At 34.3% G+C, this 18,090-nt stretch overlaps 4 protein-coding genes across 6 annotated transcripts in view; 2 read left to right on the top strand and 2 right to left on the bottom strand.

Annotated features, from left to right (window-relative positions):
* The window catches only part of LOC109541305 (PHD finger protein 12), a 20,530-nt gene extending 17,772 nt beyond the window's left edge, over positions 1-2,758 (top strand). The window contains exon 15 of the mRNA XM_019910126.2: positions 1,480-2,758. Within this exon, the coding sequence (XP_019765685.1) occupies positions 1,480-1,615 (136 nt within the window). The 3' untranslated portion in view covers positions 1,616-2,758. The remainder of the gene's footprint in view (positions 1-1,479) is intronic.
* Positions 2,759-2,801: 43 nt separating this feature from the next.
* LOC109541308 lies at positions 2,802-9,084 on the bottom strand. Its single transcript, XM_048666776.1, has 10 exons — positions 8,703-9,084; positions 6,117-6,283; positions 5,885-5,982; positions 5,293-5,424; positions 5,106-5,237; positions 4,766-5,047; positions 4,509-4,713; positions 4,223-4,452; positions 4,037-4,168; positions 2,802-2,999 (listed from the first exon to the last, which is right to left on the bottom strand). The coding sequence occupies exons 1-10, from the start codon at positions 8,953-8,955 to the stop codon at positions 2,852-2,854; spliced, it is 1,779 nt and encodes a 592-aa protein (XP_048522733.1). The 5' UTR covers positions 8,956-9,084; the 3' UTR covers positions 2,802-2,851.
* A 657-nt stretch (positions 9,085-9,741) lies between these two features.
* The window catches only part of LOC109541309 (dnaJ homolog subfamily B member 6), a 62,174-nt gene continuing 53,825 nt past the window's right edge, over positions 9,742-18,090 (top strand). The window contains exon 1 of the mRNA XM_048666836.1: positions 9,742-9,760. The gene's annotated coding sequence lies outside the window, so the exon portion shown is untranslated. The remainder of the gene's footprint in view (positions 9,761-18,090) is intronic.
* On the bottom strand, positions 9,901-10,773 carry LOC109541312 (mitochondrial translation release factor in rescue). Of its 3 annotated transcripts, XR_007281588.1 has the most exons (4): positions 10,689-10,752; positions 10,401-10,632; positions 10,112-10,344; positions 9,901-10,065 (listed from the first exon to the last, which is right to left on the bottom strand). XR_007281588.1 is itself a non-coding variant. In XM_019910138.2 (3 exons), exons 2-3 carry the CDS (start codon positions 10,597-10,599, stop codon positions 10,166-10,168), a joined length of 378 nt encoding a protein of 125 aa, XP_019765697.2. In that variant the 5' UTR covers positions 10,600-10,615; positions 10,689-10,773; the 3' UTR covers positions 9,901-10,165. The 3 variants fall into 3 exon arrangements, 2 of the variants coding, with proteins under 2 accessions (XP_019765697.2, XP_048522798.1); XM_019910138.2 differs by having other exon boundaries at positions 9,901-10,344; positions 10,401-10,615; positions 10,689-10,773; XM_048666841.1 differs by having other exon boundaries at positions 9,901-10,344; positions 10,689-10,751.

The raw sequence follows: 18,090 nt of genomic DNA, 5'->3' as shown, positions 1-18,090 counted from the left end.
GTACTGGCGGGTACCTTCCTCCCCTCCGTTTTTGAGGGCTTTGTTGCCCCCTGTTTTGTGGCCTCTTGGGCTTGTTCAGGTTCCTTGCCAGAGGAGAGGGCCCTGAACGTAACCCTCGAGAAGTTGTAGTGGGGTCTGTATGGGATCTCACCAGTTCTGGTCAATGAGGATCGTTAGCAGCCTACCGCTGGCTTGCTCGTTCCCCAACCTCACAACCTTCCAGGTACTGGTGTTCAGATTATTCTGGACACCGATCCTGTGTAGTGTCCTCTCCGGAGGAGTAATTTTGGGGATGAACACTATTGCCCTCTTTGGCTTGGGACGCCTGTTTGCTTCCACAAGCACCAGTCCAGGGTTTCGCCTCTCCCACCATCGCGCCGATCCAGTCCACAGTGGCCTAGTCAGAGCAGGTGATCAGAAGGGCGCCCCCCTGGTAGCGGCATTCTGCAAACTTAGGATTCGTCGTCCCTGGTTGCAGTTGATCGATTCTCTCAAGCAGGTGCCTCTATGAGTTCCCCCTGCTCAGGAGAAAATTTTTTCTCGGGATGTCCGACCGCCGCTATGGCCATCTTAATCCCGGAAATCGCGTCCCTGTACGATTTGTGTGCGGTTCCTTTCCTTGTGGAAGTTCCCACACACGGCCGCTTAGGTTGCGGTTTATCGGGTTGCTGCCATCCAACCGGTGTCGCTTTTGCGTCCCAGTCGTGGCATTTTGCTTGGTATGTGCTGATTCCCCCGAGGGTGTATCTGGCACAGTTTTAGTTGGTTCAAACTTTTCTTTGTCCCTAACCATTTTTTTCTTCCGTCTGGCGGCTCCCGAGAGTTTTTTGCCTCTCGGTCGTTTGCCAGCTGCGGAGCCCGACGGGTCTTCTGAGGAAGTCCCGCCGGTATTTTGTGGTGTTATAATATTGGTCTCCATATCATTCCCACGAGCAGCTAGGGAAAGAAAGGCCCCCCACACAGAGCCCCGCATGTGTGGGCAAGGCTGATACAATGAGGTGCTTTTGCTTCTTTTGCAAAGCTGTTTTGTGCAGATACCTATATAAAAACTGATGACATTCGATTCAGCAGTTCAAAATACATAAACGCATATGTAAATGGAAACAATTGCCAATTTTTGTTATTGATTTTCAAGGTTGCAAGAAAATTATTTGTTTTTGAGTCATTTTTGCAAGTTTTTTATTATAACTTTTTTTTAACGCACCACTAGATTCAGTAGTTCAAAACAGATGAAAAAAATATATAATTTAAAACACTATTGAATCATCATGGTCGTTACAGGCTAATTTATTGTCATGTTTTCACTTATTTATCGAGTTTTCAATAAAGACACGAAAATCCTGTATATCGATAATTAAGCATTTGCAAATGGGTGCATGGGAAAAACAATCTTTGGTTCGATAATCCAGTATATCCAGTCCAAACCAATTCCTAAACACATTGTATAAAGTAGGCTAATATAATATTTTGATCGATTAGGGCTGAATGTTGCTGCTCAATGAATTATGAGGATTTAAAGAGGGGCTGGGAAGGTTCAGCTATCTTGAATCACGGCTCCCTTTTGAAATTCGGCTGTATCAGCTTCGTTTTTTCTATTGTAGAAAGTTCAATGTAACACATAAAGAAATGGATTCATAAGGTTAGTTAAGGTTGTAAGATTTATTCAAGTGTTGAAAATAACAGTTTTTTTTTTTCAAAATAAACTACAAAGTAATTGTTAAGCAATTTCGATTTAACTGAAACTGGGTTATGCAAAAGTATTTTAGTAATATTCCTGTTTATGTGAATTTTTCAAGTATAATATGAAAAAAAGTGTTCATTAATTCAATGAATTTTCATGTAATACTGAAATGTTTATATAATTTCGAGTAAAGGCTAATTAATACGACGTTTGGGAAAGTATTCACAAATGCGACACAATTATTTCATGTTGAAAATTAGCGTAAGTAGATTAGCGTATGCAGAGTGGATCGGTTAAGATGGGAACACCTGTAAAATGTACCTACGATATACAATTTTGTTTAAGAAAAACGTGTATGTGGAGATTTCTTAGACACAGCTACGACTCCAATATATCTAGGCTATAACGAATTCATAACGTACTAAAGATTATTTTATGCGATTTTGTGGACATCTCTCTAAGCCGGTAATACTTTGCCTGGTTTTCATTCGACAATATGTACTTTTCTTCACACAAACCATGCGATGACTAACTTATTTAAATTCACGTTGTCGGCTGTTTATAATTTTATTTTGTTATAAACACACCTGGGTGTAGAAACATAATGTTAATAAAATTCGTCGGATTTCGTGCATTGTATAATTATGATTTCAATCGTTATCAAGACATATACTGGACTTGCATATAGAATAAATAAATGATAAACATATAATACCAATTGACGTTTTGATGTTAAATGTTTCTGTTACGTACAAAAATATATCAGCAATAGTAAATTGCAGTAATAGTTTACACAGGGGTTCCCATCCTGGTATACATCACTCTGTGTGCCCACGGGCACCAATTGAGATTGGAACCGAAAATGCTTTTTATCATTTTGCGGGACTTGTAATTTTGTACTATATAGCAGGTACATATTTGTAAATATTTAGTGGTTAACTAAGGTAGAATTATTCACTCCAAGTAAGTTATTAACTATTTTTTTGTATATATTTGAGTATCTACAGTAGTTCTAAAGTCACGTATTTCAATACTGAAGGTTGATTATATGTTGAAATACAAATATTTTTATTTAAAGTGTTTGTTTTATTAGATTGGACAAATCGGACACTAAAACCCCTTTTTAGTATAGCAAATTATTTTATTTTATTATTATTATCAACAATAAATTTAGCCTGCAGAGGGTCTATTCAGGAAATCTATGGTGATTTTCAGAAATTCATTTGGTTTCTCTGCATGCAACCAATGTCCTGCTCCTTCAATGTATTTCAGTTGAGCGTTTGGAAAGAACTTCAGTATTTTGGGGAAATCGGTTTTTCTGAAAACGGAAAATAAAACGCAATTACTTCAGACCTAATTTAGATACTAGAACGTGTACATAACATAAAAATTACATAAAAGGGAAAAAATCAGTGTAGTTTTTACAGTAATTCGAAATTGATTTGTGCATTTTTACGTAAACACCTGAATTTAAAACTCTTATGTTCGAACATGTGAGGTTCTTTTGGTAAACTAAGGAATCGGTCATATAGCTCGTACTTCAAATGATAGCGCCTTTGCCAACTCATTTTAAGGTTTAAATTTTTTTTAAATTCTATTCTTGAAGAAAGATATTCAATTTTAATCGAAATTGTTGGAGATTAACTCAAAATTTACAGAATGCAAAATTTTGTACCCAGTTCCATCTTTCAAAGCCAAATCAAGACAATATAGAATTTAAAAAGTATCTCCAAATAATCATCATCGGAAAGCTTGATAAAAACAAAATTTAATAAGTTGTGTGCAAACAAATTCTGACACGAGGGCTGTTTTTAAGGAAAACCCCTCAATTATACGTACTGAAGTCCAATTAACTGCACACTATGTGGGAAATTCATGTCTTCTGTACTAAAATTAGTGCGGTAAATAACCGGTTTACTCATACCACTAAGCAAACATTTCAGTAGAATCGAAACAGTTTTGAACACAAGACAGGTACTAAGAAATATATATGAAAAGTAGATGTTTTAAAGAGTTTACATAAGCGCATTCAACAAACTGTCGGTTTTCGATTTTGTTGGTAAATGTAAACATTATGGTATGGTTAATATTGAAAAAAGTTTGCTGCGTGCTTTATGATGATCAAGAGTTGCAAAAAATAAAACTTAATAATTTTGAGCAGAAACGCAAATGTATGAAAAGCTTATCATGAAATGCTTCCAAAAGAATCTAAAAAATAATAATCGAATGAGAACTGAAGCCCTAATCAATGAATGTTGAAATGAGAGATACCCTGCTAAGCGTGTAAATGTTGCGACAATTAATCACTCTTCCTGTGGACGCTAAGGAGTAAATAATTAAACGTTCAATTCTTACTGAATATAATCCGATTTTCCACCTCCAAGAAATAGGACGGGGCCTTTATACTCTAAATTGTGAATTTCAGGGAATGAGGACAATTCATCAAAGAAATCAAGCAGCGCTTTATTGTTAAATCGCCATGAATAGCTGAAAGCAGTAGTATTATTTTGCGAAATTCTAGACAATTATAAACGGAAATACCCTCCGTCTGATTTTTGAATCAAATTCATTAAAACCAGCGACATAAGTTCTTTGCTTTTCACTATTCGAGACAGGCAATTTACAACGTGAGCTCTAGCTTGAGGCAAAGGCAAGTTCGGTGGGAATACTAAGTTGTTCAAGATCCGCAAAACGTCCGGGAATATTTTGAAACTGCGACTGGTCGTTATTGGCGATGTTTCTGAAATGATTAGCTTCTCAACTAATTCAGGCTAGAAATAATGCGTTAACGGCCTTATAGTTAAGTTACTTTAACAAAAAAGCTTACATTTTTCAGTGCTAATAACATTCCAATGCGACCACCTATATCATGACCTAAAACGCAGGTTTTTTCCAGCCCAACTGTTTTGAGGAATTTCAAAATGTCCATAACCAAATCATCGTAAGAGTTATCTTTAGAATGAGCGGAATCGCCATGATTTCTAAGATCGACTGCATAGACTAATCTTTTTGGTTTTACCCTGTCGTGATACCTTGGGTTTTTACAAGTTAGAAATATTCTAAGCATTGAGCGGAACTAGCTACCTTTTGCATAAAGTATTAAAATTTGATTTCGATCCTAGAAATCCATGTAATATAAGTAAGGGCGAGGGAACGTCTCGGAGTTTCACTTTTCCGAAAATCGTATCAGTACTCTGATATGAAGCATATGCTAAATCCACAATATGTTTATAGTTTTCTGTCTGGGCCAGATCTGTTTTGAACCGAACATTGATGGGAATGCATTTTACTATGAGAAAGTTTAGTCCACATTTACTGAAAATTTTGTGCAAAGTCATATTGACAACATTAAAATCACATCTGATAGTTTAATGTGAATATAAATTACAGGTAAAAATAGGTCTGAGTCGGACAAAATACTTACGGCAGGTAGTCTGATTTTTCGCCTCCTATAAACAACGTTTCTCCGGTATATTGTGCAGTATTTTCCACATCGAACCTGCCTACTTCTTGGAATGCTTTAAGAAGTGTTGGAACGTTAGCCCTCCACTTATAGCTGCAATTTTAGATGTTATAAAAATATGTTTATCTAAATCAAAAGAGATTGCCACCTTTTGTCCTCAGTAGCCATCAAGTTAGTCAAAATGAAGGCTCTAACGCCTTTATCGGGTATAACTTCAGCTAGTTGTTGCTCAACAATGCTTCGGGCCTGGCTAAGTACTACATTCTTTGGCATTTCAGTTCTGCAAGCGTATATTTCATTAGTAAAATTTAATTTTTTTAATTACATACGCTCGAGAGAGAGTCTTAAGAACGTATGGGCCCTAAAGAAATTGTCACATTTGGTACATAATATTGGCGAATACCCTGTATGCTAAAACTGACGAGTTTTTCGTCTTAAAAGCCCTAGCAAAAAACTAACCAGTTTCCCACAATAATTGCGAAAGCTTAAGTCTTTTAACCTTGTATGTATACTATTTGTCCATTTTTGTAAGAAAATTAGGGAATAGTTGAACGAAGGAATTAACTTCCATAACTCGTTGGATAATAAAAATGTACTGAAAATGGCTGTCGCGAAAGCAAACAAAACGTCTCAGTGCTCTTTACGATCGAAAATGTCCCGTTTAAACCCTAATGTATAAAACGAAATGTATTCAATGTTATTGAACTATTAAAACACCACTATTACTTACATAGTCTTACCTGTTCATAACATCTATTATTTTCGACATTTCACTGAAATTGGGACTTACATTAATGGGCGAAATATCCACCACAATTAATTTTTCTAACAGTTTTGGCTAAAAGAAAATAAATAGTAATCAATGAAAAAATATAATTCTACATAAAATAATTTCCTTACACAAACAGATTAGATTGTATCAGTTAAATGTGCAACTTATATAGATAGATAGAGATTTGCCATTTTACTCACATAAGTTAAGGCAAATAACATAGCACATCTACCCCCCATTGAATGTCCCATAAGGAAGATTTTCTCTAGGCCATTGTCTTCTAAAAAAAGGCGAAGATCTTCGGCCAAATGAGCATAAGTATGATTTTCTGAATGGGGACTATCACCATGATTTCTCAGATCTACAGCTGGAATTTTGGAAAATATCAACATTATTGGGGTTTTCATATACATGAGCATTTTAAAAAAATGTCGAACGAAAATTTAAAGTTTTTCCATCATAATTTGGTGTTTTCTGCATATGTAACGAGGTGTTTAGCCATTGGAAATTTCTATGTAATTGTATTAAAGTATAATATGTAAAAGAATTAAATAAGCAAGACCCAGCACTTCATTGGACAAAAATAATAACATTACTAGACCGTGGTTATTAAAATATCAAGTTAATAAAATAAATGGTGGTTGATAAAAAGTGAGTTATTTTATTTCGCATTAGTTTATTGTGGCAAATTTGGATTGAAGGTTATCATCATTATCAAACAATAACGAACCTAAGAACATCCTTTTGATCAACCCCAAATTCCTATATTAACGTATAATATAGCAAGATGTTTAAAAATATATACAAGGTGTTTCCTCATAAACTGCATATATTTTAATATTGTGTATAATTTTATTTTAATTGGGACTTTTTTAATAGCCTTTTCTGCGGCAATGTTTTATTTTTAAAAAATACTGAAAAATCGCGCAGTATTGATACCGCTTTCAGACCAGGGGCGGATCCAGCTTTCGAGTCAGGGGGGGTCAAGTAGTAGAAAATTAGAAAAATTATTGTTAGTCGTTATAAACCCAGCACAAGGGTCATGACCCCCCCCCCTGGGTCCGCCCTTGTTTCAGACCTGATTAAAAGGAATCTACCGGACACAAGAAGAAACGGTACTCAACTAAACTGCTCAACAAAATAAACGTTCCACTAAAAAATTTAGACTAATTTTGAAACTGGAATAATTTCTTATTGCTACACGCGAATTAGCTTCTGCTTGACGCGTTATTTATTCCCCAATCCTTTTTGCTAGTGCTTGTTTTTTGCAAAAAAAAATATGCTTGAGATAAAGTGTCTACAGGGTAGCAACTAAAACAATGCAGAATTGGTGAAAGTTCTACATGTCTTTAGTTGGACAAAAAAGTTTGTTTCCGTTTTAACGACACATAAATTAATATCTCAAAAAAAGTTTGTGAATTTTTCGCCCTTCTCGTTTATTTACAGAGTGGTCTAAAAATAATCACCCCTTTTCGTACCTTTATCGTCTTGCAGTGATATTTTTTTTGTTTTGAACTAACTAGCATAACATAAGCTCCTGTTGAAGCTAAAGGTTTGCAGTAGGCATGATAATAAATAAAATATGCAGGTTTGCAAGAATGAACGAAATATTTTGAAATTAACTTAACTTTAGTTGAAATTGATAGAATCACAGATTTCGGTGGCGATTCTGACTTGGTCGGACGCAGTTCGGACCAGAAAGCACCCGAAGGACTACCGGCCTAAGGGGTTTATGATTTAATGCGGTTCCATATCGAATTACTTTTTGCAAGCGTCTTGCGAGACTCGCAAGACTTGTAAAAGTCGTGGTCTTGAAGAACATGGTCTTGGTTTTGTTCTCGGTCTTGCAAACCGAAAGAAATTCTTGGTCTTTTTCAAGACCAAGAGTATCATCACTCATCACTATAGTCGACTAAGATTTATATGCGAGGATGACGAGAATCTAAGAATTTGTTGGCCTTTTATAAATGCCTGTTCGGCTACAAAATATTTATCCATCTGCTCCAATCTGATTCAAATTATCTTAAAGAAGCAGATGTTTTGGACTTTTGAATCTTTTTTTCCAAGAGCTATGAGGAATACATTGATATTTTCAAACAAATTTAACAGAAAATAAGAAGTAGATAAGTTCTATAGTTGTTGAGGCGGATTTATTTTTTACAAACTTCTTTTTGGGTATTTCGCCTCAAAAATTTTTGTGTTTAAAAAAGACAGAATTTCCTCACGTCTTTTATTACAGATTGATAAATAGTGTTCCTATTTCGCAATAAGAACAAATTATTTATCAAAAAGTAATCAAGATGGATAATAATAATAATCAATAGGTGATAGTTCTTGATTACTTTTTGATAAATAATTCGTTCTTATTGCGAAATAGGAGCACTATTTATCAATCTGTAATAAAAGACGTGAGGAAATTCTGTCTTTTTTAAAGACAAAAATTTTTGAGGCGAAATACCCAAAAAGAAGTTTGTAAAAAAAGAAAATAAGAAGCTAGAATGTTCTTATTGTACGAGAACTAGAAAAATAACCAGACTTTAGGCATTGTGGCTCTCCATGCTGACGCTTAAACCGCCCACTCTACTCCCACTACCGTTCCACGTGCGCAGGATAGTATAAATACAGTGACAGCACCAGTTGAAGTCATCGAATATGAGTGACTGTTACCTAATCGCCTTTCCATAATGTTTACCAAAGAAATGAATGAAACGTGCGGAAGCAATTGCAATGGTTGAGAAGCCTTAATATCATTGTCTATGTGAATGAACCAGTAATAATAGTCTTACCAAAAATTTTTCTAGGTGGTTCAATCTTTTGACTGTAAGCTTTACATAGACTAGTCCAGTTCTGTTTCGAGCCAAACAGCCCATGGATTATCACAAATGGGGCTGCTTTACTTGTGTAGTTTTCATAAATAGTAAAAGCTAGTTTCACAGGTTGCAGCTTTTGTGAGGAAAAACTTTTTACATTTCGTCGACTAACGTTTTTCACGAATTTTAAACTAATTTCTTTATTTAAACTTAAAATATTTCTGATCATGTTCACTTTTTAAGGGAGTTATTATATTAATTAAGCAAAAACAATTAACAGATTGGAAAAGTAACATAAATCGAAAGTAAGGTTACGTCTTACGTAAACAATGCATAATACGTACGGATTTACACACGCATGCGGTGAGACCATACACATGTGTGTTGCATCCACCATTCTATAGTTATATATACAGGGTCATTAGAATTTACGCCATTTAGCTGAAGGGGTTATCGGGTTAAATTTAGGAGAAATATTAAGTGAAGGTAGTTTATAAATATTCAGTTATAGCTTCAATTTCACTATGAGCTCTAACCAAAGACATTAATTTATACAGATATTAGGTAATTTAGTACGCATTTGGGTAACTGACTCCAATAGTTTAAATAACGAATGATATCTATTCTTGCATATATAACATCTCTCACGAAAAAATCGTATAATAAATTTTAAACTTGCAGACCCAATGGTTCTTTTGAAAGATCACCGGTATTAAGACGATTTTGTAAATTTATAACCTTTAAATTAAGTTGTCCGTTAGTGATGTAAGCGGTAGTTTCGAATGACAACTAATAATTTCAATTATAAACTTCTATCCAAGTTTCGCAACTTCTTTAGGAATATTATAAACTATTGATTTTTGCTCGTGCAGCTTCGGCGTGTTGAGCGGTGTTTACAAGTGAACGAAGATCGAAGCGTGGCCTGTTTTCTTATGAGAAAATTGCAAACTTCATTCAGCGAAAAGTGGTCGAAAACCGCCTTTCAACGAGAAATACTACTAAGAAAAGTCGGTAGTAAAAGGATTATCCGCATAGTAAGTTTAGTTTTAACATCATACGCTATTGGGGCATAAACTAGGCAAATATCGAGTTTTCTTATCACGCTCGCTGCCCCTTAGAAGCTATTCTGCAATGGAACTCTGCGCGCAGAATGCATATTGAACACAGGCGATCATCCATTATAAACTGTTTATTATTGTCATTTACATTCATGAAACTATTTACACATATACACTTTATTCCTATCATACATCAGTGCAATACACTGGGATATTTCGTGATCGAAAAATACAAAAGAAAAATTCAGCTGTATGCTGTTGACACCCAAAAAATCGGTTATCTTTTACGAAGCATTTGTAAATTCTAAAGATTTTCTATTTGCCTACCCGAACGAATATTAGTCAATATTTTCCCTTTCTTTCCACATCCTTTTAAGTTCTCTAATTTTTTTCTTTCTTCTGATCCATGCTAGCTTTCCTGTTTGCCTGAAGCCTTGCCGTTTGAGATTGTACACTGTTCTCGCCATTTAAATGTATATCTAGTTTGGTGAGCAAATTCAATCTGGCTCGCTTCCGATTTTGCTCTAGAAATCTAGTCTCTTGACACTTTACGACTAACCCTAGAAAGATCATTTTGCCTTGCTGGTATAGTCTCACATATCTGATTGCCTTTTACCAGTAGGAATATGCTTGAGAAGCACGCAACTACAAGTGGTGCTTATTTTCGAACCTCCCGGTCCCGAACCCCTAATATGTTGTTCCTCCAAATCGCATTCATCTAGTGTAGGGAAACATGTTAAATCTATTTGCTTTCTCATAGAGGAATACCATCTAACAATGGATCTAGTGTATGAAATCTTGCAGCCCCAATTCATTCCGCAAATGCAGAATCTTGAAAAATGCAAGCCCTTAATTTTTTATCAAATATCCTTCAAATAGAGGAGAATTCAATAGAGTGATTTACCATTTACCAGGGAACAATTAAATAGTTGTAAATATTTACAATGTCCAGCTGATTCATGACAATGACGTGTCCGTCGAGAATTGTAAGGAATCTAAAGGCGCGTTCATACAGCATACTCGCGCGTGTTCACATAACATACACTCGGAATGTGTGTCGCAAATTTTTGTCGTCTTAATTCAACGTAATTTGAAAGATTTTACTAACGAAGCAAAACTAAATGTTTAAGAAATTAAGAGCAAAATATTTAAACGAAAGGCAAGAAACCAAATATAAAAATATAACATAAAGATTTTGCAAACTAAACAAAAACTCAATAGGGAAGTTTTCAGTAGTTGTAGAATTGTAGAAAACTCGGAAATAAGTCCAAAAAGGTCAAATCCCACTAGAATCACTACGAACATTGCTCACAACTTGCAGCCTATTTTATTAAGTCATTAGATGTGCCTTGTTGCTTTTTTCCCTTTTCAATAAATAGTAATGAAATACATATACAATCGATTTAGTGATAGTTTGTCGAAAAATTGACAAATGTTAAGGCGCACCTAAGCGTCACCTACTACGTTCCGTTTGCACAATTTAATGATATGATTTTTCTAAATATTCTAAAATTTTATTCCAAATTATTTGTCTAGGTGCAGATCAAGTTTAACGATTTTTTGGTTGATACTCGGTAGCCTTGATTTTTTTAAATTTTGACGTGATTTTCTCACGTAATCTTAGGTATTCATCTACCCATTTATATTTATTTTATTATCATGGGCAAGTTGCACGTTACTTTTTATTTATTTTTTTACTTGATTTCTAAGGTCCTCTCTGAGCCTTGATACCCAACTAATTTTTAGGTTTTTACATTTCGTGACTTGAAGAAATTTGAAAAAAACACGGAACAGTAATCACCAGCCAGTTTGTCTGCCTAATATTTAAGAAACAAAAATTTACTAAATTAAACGAGTGTTACTGACGAGTATGCTCAAAAAACGTTTAGATAAATATATGTGTACTTTTTCTTTATACGTCTTTTTTTAAGTTCTAGTTTTTTTTGTTAAAAACTCTGGATACGATACAAGTTCTATATGTCTAGAATGTATATGTTTAGAATCAAAGTATTCCTAAATCTTAACTCACAAGATGGTGTTGATATTTAATTATTATTGAAAGAAGTGTAACAGCGTCCTGTGAGTTAAAGTTTAGGAATTCTTTGCAGAACTAGAGAAGTATGACAATTCTAGTTTAGTATGTATTCTGACGCTAACCAATCAAGATCGCTTCTAGACAACTTTTTTTCAATTATAGCCCTTTTCAAATGAAAACATTTTTACTAATTTTTGATGTTGGTATTTACTAACCTTGCACTCTGATTTTAAAACGCAGGCACTATTCAAATAGACACAAAGGCAAAATATTACCGATGGATGCATTAAAAAATTTTAATTTTTTTTAAAAACCAGAAACGCCTGAAAGCTTCACTATTTTACTCCCGCCAAAAAGCAGGTCTGTACTATAAGCATTATTTATTATAGGCGCTTTATAAATACCCCTAAATACCGAATAGTCCTTGATAATTATGCATGAATCTCGCTAAGTATCGGGAACAAGTAACGTTTCCTAGTAGAAAAAACATATGGTTTGGCCCGATGCCACCGATACAGAAATAGGAGGTCCAGCCGAATTTAGCATCCCACTGGCCTTTCATGGGGCCTACCTACATTCTAAACATACGTTCTGATTACATCATTTTCACTTCATATGGTAGAGTTTTTAATAACAGATATTTTCGGAAATTTCCAGCCGGTTCATGGATCGATGGCGACGCGTCGCATTGTCGAGTGTTGTAGCTCAATTTTTCTCTTGCTCTCATGGAGATTAATCAGAAACTAATTTCGGGCTTACTTTTTCCAATTTTAAATATTTTTATTGGGGAATACTTAAACGGACGAATTGCTTGACGCTTAGCAAAACCTTGTTTTAGCGAGCTTGGCGTTATTTTAAAACTGATAAAAATAATGAAAATAAGGTCGTAAACCTGTGGCTCTTGTTGATTAATTACAAACTTTTCTTTTCATTTAGTGTCTGGAATATTGTTTTGCTCTTGAAACCACTGTCGCCTTGCGTGTTATAAATATAAGCAATTAAACAGAGTGCGACCATGTGAACACATTAGTAATCATCACCAATTTTTTTATTTTGCTTGAATTGTTGAAAAACCGTGAGTTAAAGGACTTACGTCAGAGAACATGAATCGAATGAGCTCTCTAACATTTTCGCGAAGCAATTTGATTTAAAAATCACATCGTATTAGAACATCAACTATGTGTTTGATTTCTTGCATTTTTATGGCAAATTGATTACATTTTTGTTGATGTGCAAAAATATGACAGAAGTGAGTTGAACTGAATTCTTGTAATAGATCGTTATTGTTTCATTTTATTATATACTCTTGATTTGAATTCAAATTATGCTTTTCCCAAAACTTAGTATAATAATTTGTAACAGAAAATCATCCGATGGCTGTAGATACTGAAGACAACAATTTAGTATTAAATCATTTGCAATCGAACTAAAGTCGATTTCAAATTACTAGGTCAAATCCACCTGACTGATCCAGCGCATGGGATATTTTTAAATATTTTTTTACTGAAAAACAGTCGCGTAGACGACAAAACACAGGATGCTAACAGACTTCTTACTTATAAAATACTCAGCGGTGCTAGCGAAAAATTTGAGGGGACGATAAAGGATAAATATCTTGAAAATTGCAAAAGCTGTTTAAAAACAAATCTTTAAGAATTTGGCTTTCAGCCGTAATCTAGTGTTTAGGAAATGCACTGACAAGGGATCTTTCAAGAGTAACACTGCAGTTTGTTGTGTTTTTCCTAATTACGGTTAACGGTAAAGAGTGGACAAGGTGCACCAACTAAAACGATACTGAGCTGTTTTCTGGGTTGATACTTTGATACAAAAGTTATGCTCGGACACGTTAACTTAATGTTTTCTATTAGATACTTGGCGAGAGAGATATTGAGTTTGCCTCAAACCTTTCTTCCACCCCCTGGACAAGGGATCAAATACCCCTAATTCTAAATGGGAAGAAGGATCGAGTTATACACACATTTAAAGGTTTTTTTAAAGGTCGATACGATGATACAAAAATTGGCCACTTTGAAGCATCCACTGATGGGTAATTCGATGTTTTCTTTACCAACACTAAAATTGCATAATGCACAAAAATACCTAAACCAAATATTCTCAGAAGACTAGTTGGCTAGAGACTAGAGAAAAAATTGAATGGTGTAAAAATTTCAGAGCATTCAGGCCATTCAATTCTCCTCTTCTACCAATTCAATGAGCAGGAAAATTTTAGCAATTTTAAACAGAACTTCCACTTATTCACTTGGAAATTACCGAAACGCTAAAACATAGTAATCATGGGAACTATCAAATTATTCGATAATTATAATTTATTCGAATTATTCGCGACTTCAAACGTCCAGACGCCCCCTGGTGACTAAAATTATAACCACAAGTTAAGTAGTAATGTGACACTTGTTTTGTTGACATTGGTGTCATATTGGTGTTTGCATCTGATTTTGATTTGTTTTGTTGTAATCAACTTTCGCAAGATTTTAAAGAAATACAAACAGACCGACAAGTGTGTAAGTATTGTTTTATGATATAAATGTCATCGACTACAATAAATAAACAAGTCTGACAAGTTTCAACCAGTCTCAACTGACACTCAACAACGCGTAATTTGACGTTTTGCAGCGCCACCATCAGTAGTTAATCTCGCGAACTCGATTCCTAGATTTCATTCAGTGATGGGAACTATCGAATTATTCGATAGTTGTAATTTCAAATATAATTCGATTTAATTATTCGATAGCAGTGTTTTATACAGTTGTTTTCTAATCATCGGATAATCCGATAGCTATCATATTATGTATAATTCGATTGCAATTAACGAATTTAAATTTTAATTAAATGGATTTTCCACTTTTTAAGCAACATGTAATATTAAATACGACTGATTTGCCGAGTTATTATTATTGTATTTCAGGAAAGTAATAAATGCTATAATTGAGATAAAGTAAATATTAATAAATAACAACAGAAAAGGAAAATATATCCACGAAACAATAATTAAATTAATAATTAATGTTTAATTTAAATAAAATGAAAATTTCTATATTTAAAAATCAAATTTTCAATATTATTAATCAAAAATATGATTATATCTAAATTTAAAAAAATAATAATATCAATTAAATAATCCAATTCATTTATATTTGTGGTGGTTTTGTAGATCCCAAATATTTTTTTTTTAAGTTAGTATTTCCTCCAAGTCCTCCAATGGATTATTTCTGTTATATATCGTCTTTGGAAATCCAAATTTGATTATCTCAAAGATATCTAGATCGTCGTGAAATATCTCAAAACAAGTTTCGATATCCATTGTTTTTGTTTTTTGTTTGTTATCGTCATTTTCAATTTTGTTGACTATTGCCACATGTATGAGGAAGGAAACCGGAGGTTAGAATTTACGGCTTAACACCATAAGCCACCAAAGTTGACGGCTTAATTTAAGCTGAGCTTTGAATGCTGTAAGCCTGGTTTATAATGTGGTGCAAACCAATTTAATTTTAAAGCTGAGCTTAATGGCAAAGCCAAGCTTATTTTCAACGGTGCAAACGGGCCTAAACCATGCAAACACAAACAAACGAACTCGAACCGAAACGAAAGCAACGCAAAAACACGTGGCGATACCGCATTGGATTGAATTCCCGAAAGATGCATATTAGGGATGACACAAACCAGTATTTTTCAGTCACAGGTTCCATGGGTGACTGTTCCAAGCTCGTACCAGTTCCAAGTATCTGTGATGTTATTTTGGACCACGATAAATATTGGTTTGTACCTGAAACCGGGCTGAAGCGTATTTTGAGTCCAGTCGGATTAGACTTTAAAAAGCCTGTTTCGGGCACTGAAAATATGATGGTAAAAGATTATTGGAAGTTGTTCGAAAGGATGTCAGAATATTGAGACTATAGTTTGTGCTCGATTTCCGGCTGTGGAACATTGTTTATAAACAATTCTTTATAAATAATTAAAGAAAGTGCGAAAGTCCGTTTTTTTGCGCACAATTGTTGAACCGTTGATGCTATTGAAAAAAAGTTTTATCCCTTTTTTCAAGTATTAAAAATACCTGTGATATCAGATAAACTACTATCCATTAAAATCCGTTCATTCGTTTACTCAAAAAAAAAGCCGTCGATTTCAGCGTTTTGTTAAGTTTCAATAATTAATTTACTTTCGTTTCAAGAAAATGGTACCATAACTTTTTTTGGTCAGTCAATAATGAAATTTTCATTTACTGTACGTTGTAGTATAACTCTTTACCAGTAAAATACAGCATCAGAGAAGTCTTTCCGACGTCTCAAGAAAAATGTATTTAGAATCTGGCAAGAGTCCTTTTTACATAACAAATAGGAATGAACAGAAAGTTATGAATATTTGGAACTAAAATTTATACCACTTATAAAGTATCCAGACACCTTCAAAAAAAGTTATAGTGCCAAAACCAAATTTAATTATAAAAAATTTTACTTTTATCTATTTAGTGCCCCGAAAAAATCTAATCTAATCCGACTGCACTAATTGTTCCATTGAAGGGTATCCACGCCACTTCCTAGTAATTTGGGTGCAATCTGAATCTGCTGGGTCAGCAATAAATTATGACCGAATGCCTTTTGTTCCTTTATGTATGCAAGGGCTGATGTTCAAAAAAAGTCATAACATTTTTTATGAGTAACGTTTTACCATTTTATCGAAACTTTATTTGAACACAAAAAAAAGTGACCACATTTTTTATCTTTCCCACTTAAGGGCAGTCAAATGAGAAAACTATTCTATTTTCATGCCAATCACTGATTACAATTCATCTTATCGCTTAATCGAAAATTGGCCATTTAATATACTTCAGCTATGTTTGATATAAACAAATATTGAACCATGTCCAGACTAGGTAAATAACGCCTATACAAATTTAAATGTAGTTCGTCCACTGCTCCACTGGGCACTTATTTCAGAAGCACTGCTATTGGTCGAAAAAGATCAAGTTTCAAGGACAAGGAACAACTCAGAATTCCGAAAAAACAGGCAGGCAGTCACAACCTGTGACTCACAGGCCTGGTCACATTAAAGAAAATATCGGAGACGGCTGTTACTGCTGTTCCCGATATTTTCTGTTCATTGAATATTGCTATTTTACTTAAAATAATATAACATATTTCCATTCATGATCAAAGTACGTTGGTAATAGCAGACATTTTATTTTAGCACACCTCGTATTTTAGAGTTCTTTTTCAAACATGAAATGAATCAAGCCCGCCATATAGATCATAAATATGATAAAATTATGTTTTATGGATCCTGCAGTAGTGAAATCAGGTTCCCTACATACAATCTATTTCTGATGGTGCATTGATATTTCCAAATTTAATAAATGATAGTGAATTACAAGGTTTGGACACAGAATGACGCATGTTGCAAAATGTTGAAGAAATTTAAAAAATTTCTGGAAATATTGAAGAGTTTTTACTTACTTACTTTTTTACTTCTTTACTTACTCATGTTCATTTTAGTATTCCTGTAAGTTTAAAAATTCAAGTTTTGAAAAACGCGCGAGTTTATGGATCCTTTTTTTTGGTGAGGTTTTGGACCACCCAACCAGCTCTAGGTGTGCGTAACAGAGCATTTCCAAAACCTCACCAGATGGAACCCTTAATAATGAAAGAAAAATGAGTCTACCGATTTTCTACAGAAAAATGTCGAGCTTATCTACCGAAACTCGATTTTCGGACCTGGCAACTGTGGTTGTACTGGTACTGACCAGCATCGTAGGCGAGCCCTGTTATTTCAAATCACATGTTATTTTAAATATCGGTCACAGGTACCGACTGTTCCATATCGATACTGTTCCAAAATACCTGTGACAAGTATTTCGTGTCATCCCTAATGCATATACGGCCATTTGCACCGGTCTTCCTTAAAACTTATTCTTAGCTAGGGATAACTTTGGATTAAGGTTAACCCTAACTACAGACAGCTTTGCACGGCTGTCAATTAAGTGATACTTAGCTAAGATAAAGTTTTACCTGGCAACATTGCTAAAAGTGACAAATTGTCTTTTGCTCCCGGCTTTTCTTTCCAAAATAACCTTTATCTTAGAGCTGAATGCGAGGTTGCCGTTACTGTTTACGTCTCAAATATAATGAATTCATAATATATTATTAAAGTTGGAGTCATTTGAAAATAAAAAACGGACTACATTTTTCTTATAAGGAAAAACCTTAGACTCCCAGTTGGAAGCGAACAATGCTATGTTATGAAGAGGAGCTTCAAA

The sequence above is a fragment of the Dendroctonus ponderosae genome, unplaced genomic scaffold, assembly GCF_020466585.1.
Source record: "Dendroctonus ponderosae isolate FM_Combo_2020 unplaced genomic scaffold, Dpon_F_20191213v2 Dpon_F_20191213_5, whole genome shotgun sequence".
NCBI lineage: Eukaryota > Metazoa > Arthropoda > Insecta > Coleoptera > Curculionidae > Dendroctonus > Dendroctonus ponderosae.
The sequence above is the reverse complement of the archived record's forward strand: the minus strand, read 5'-3'. Positions and strand labels throughout refer to the sequence as shown.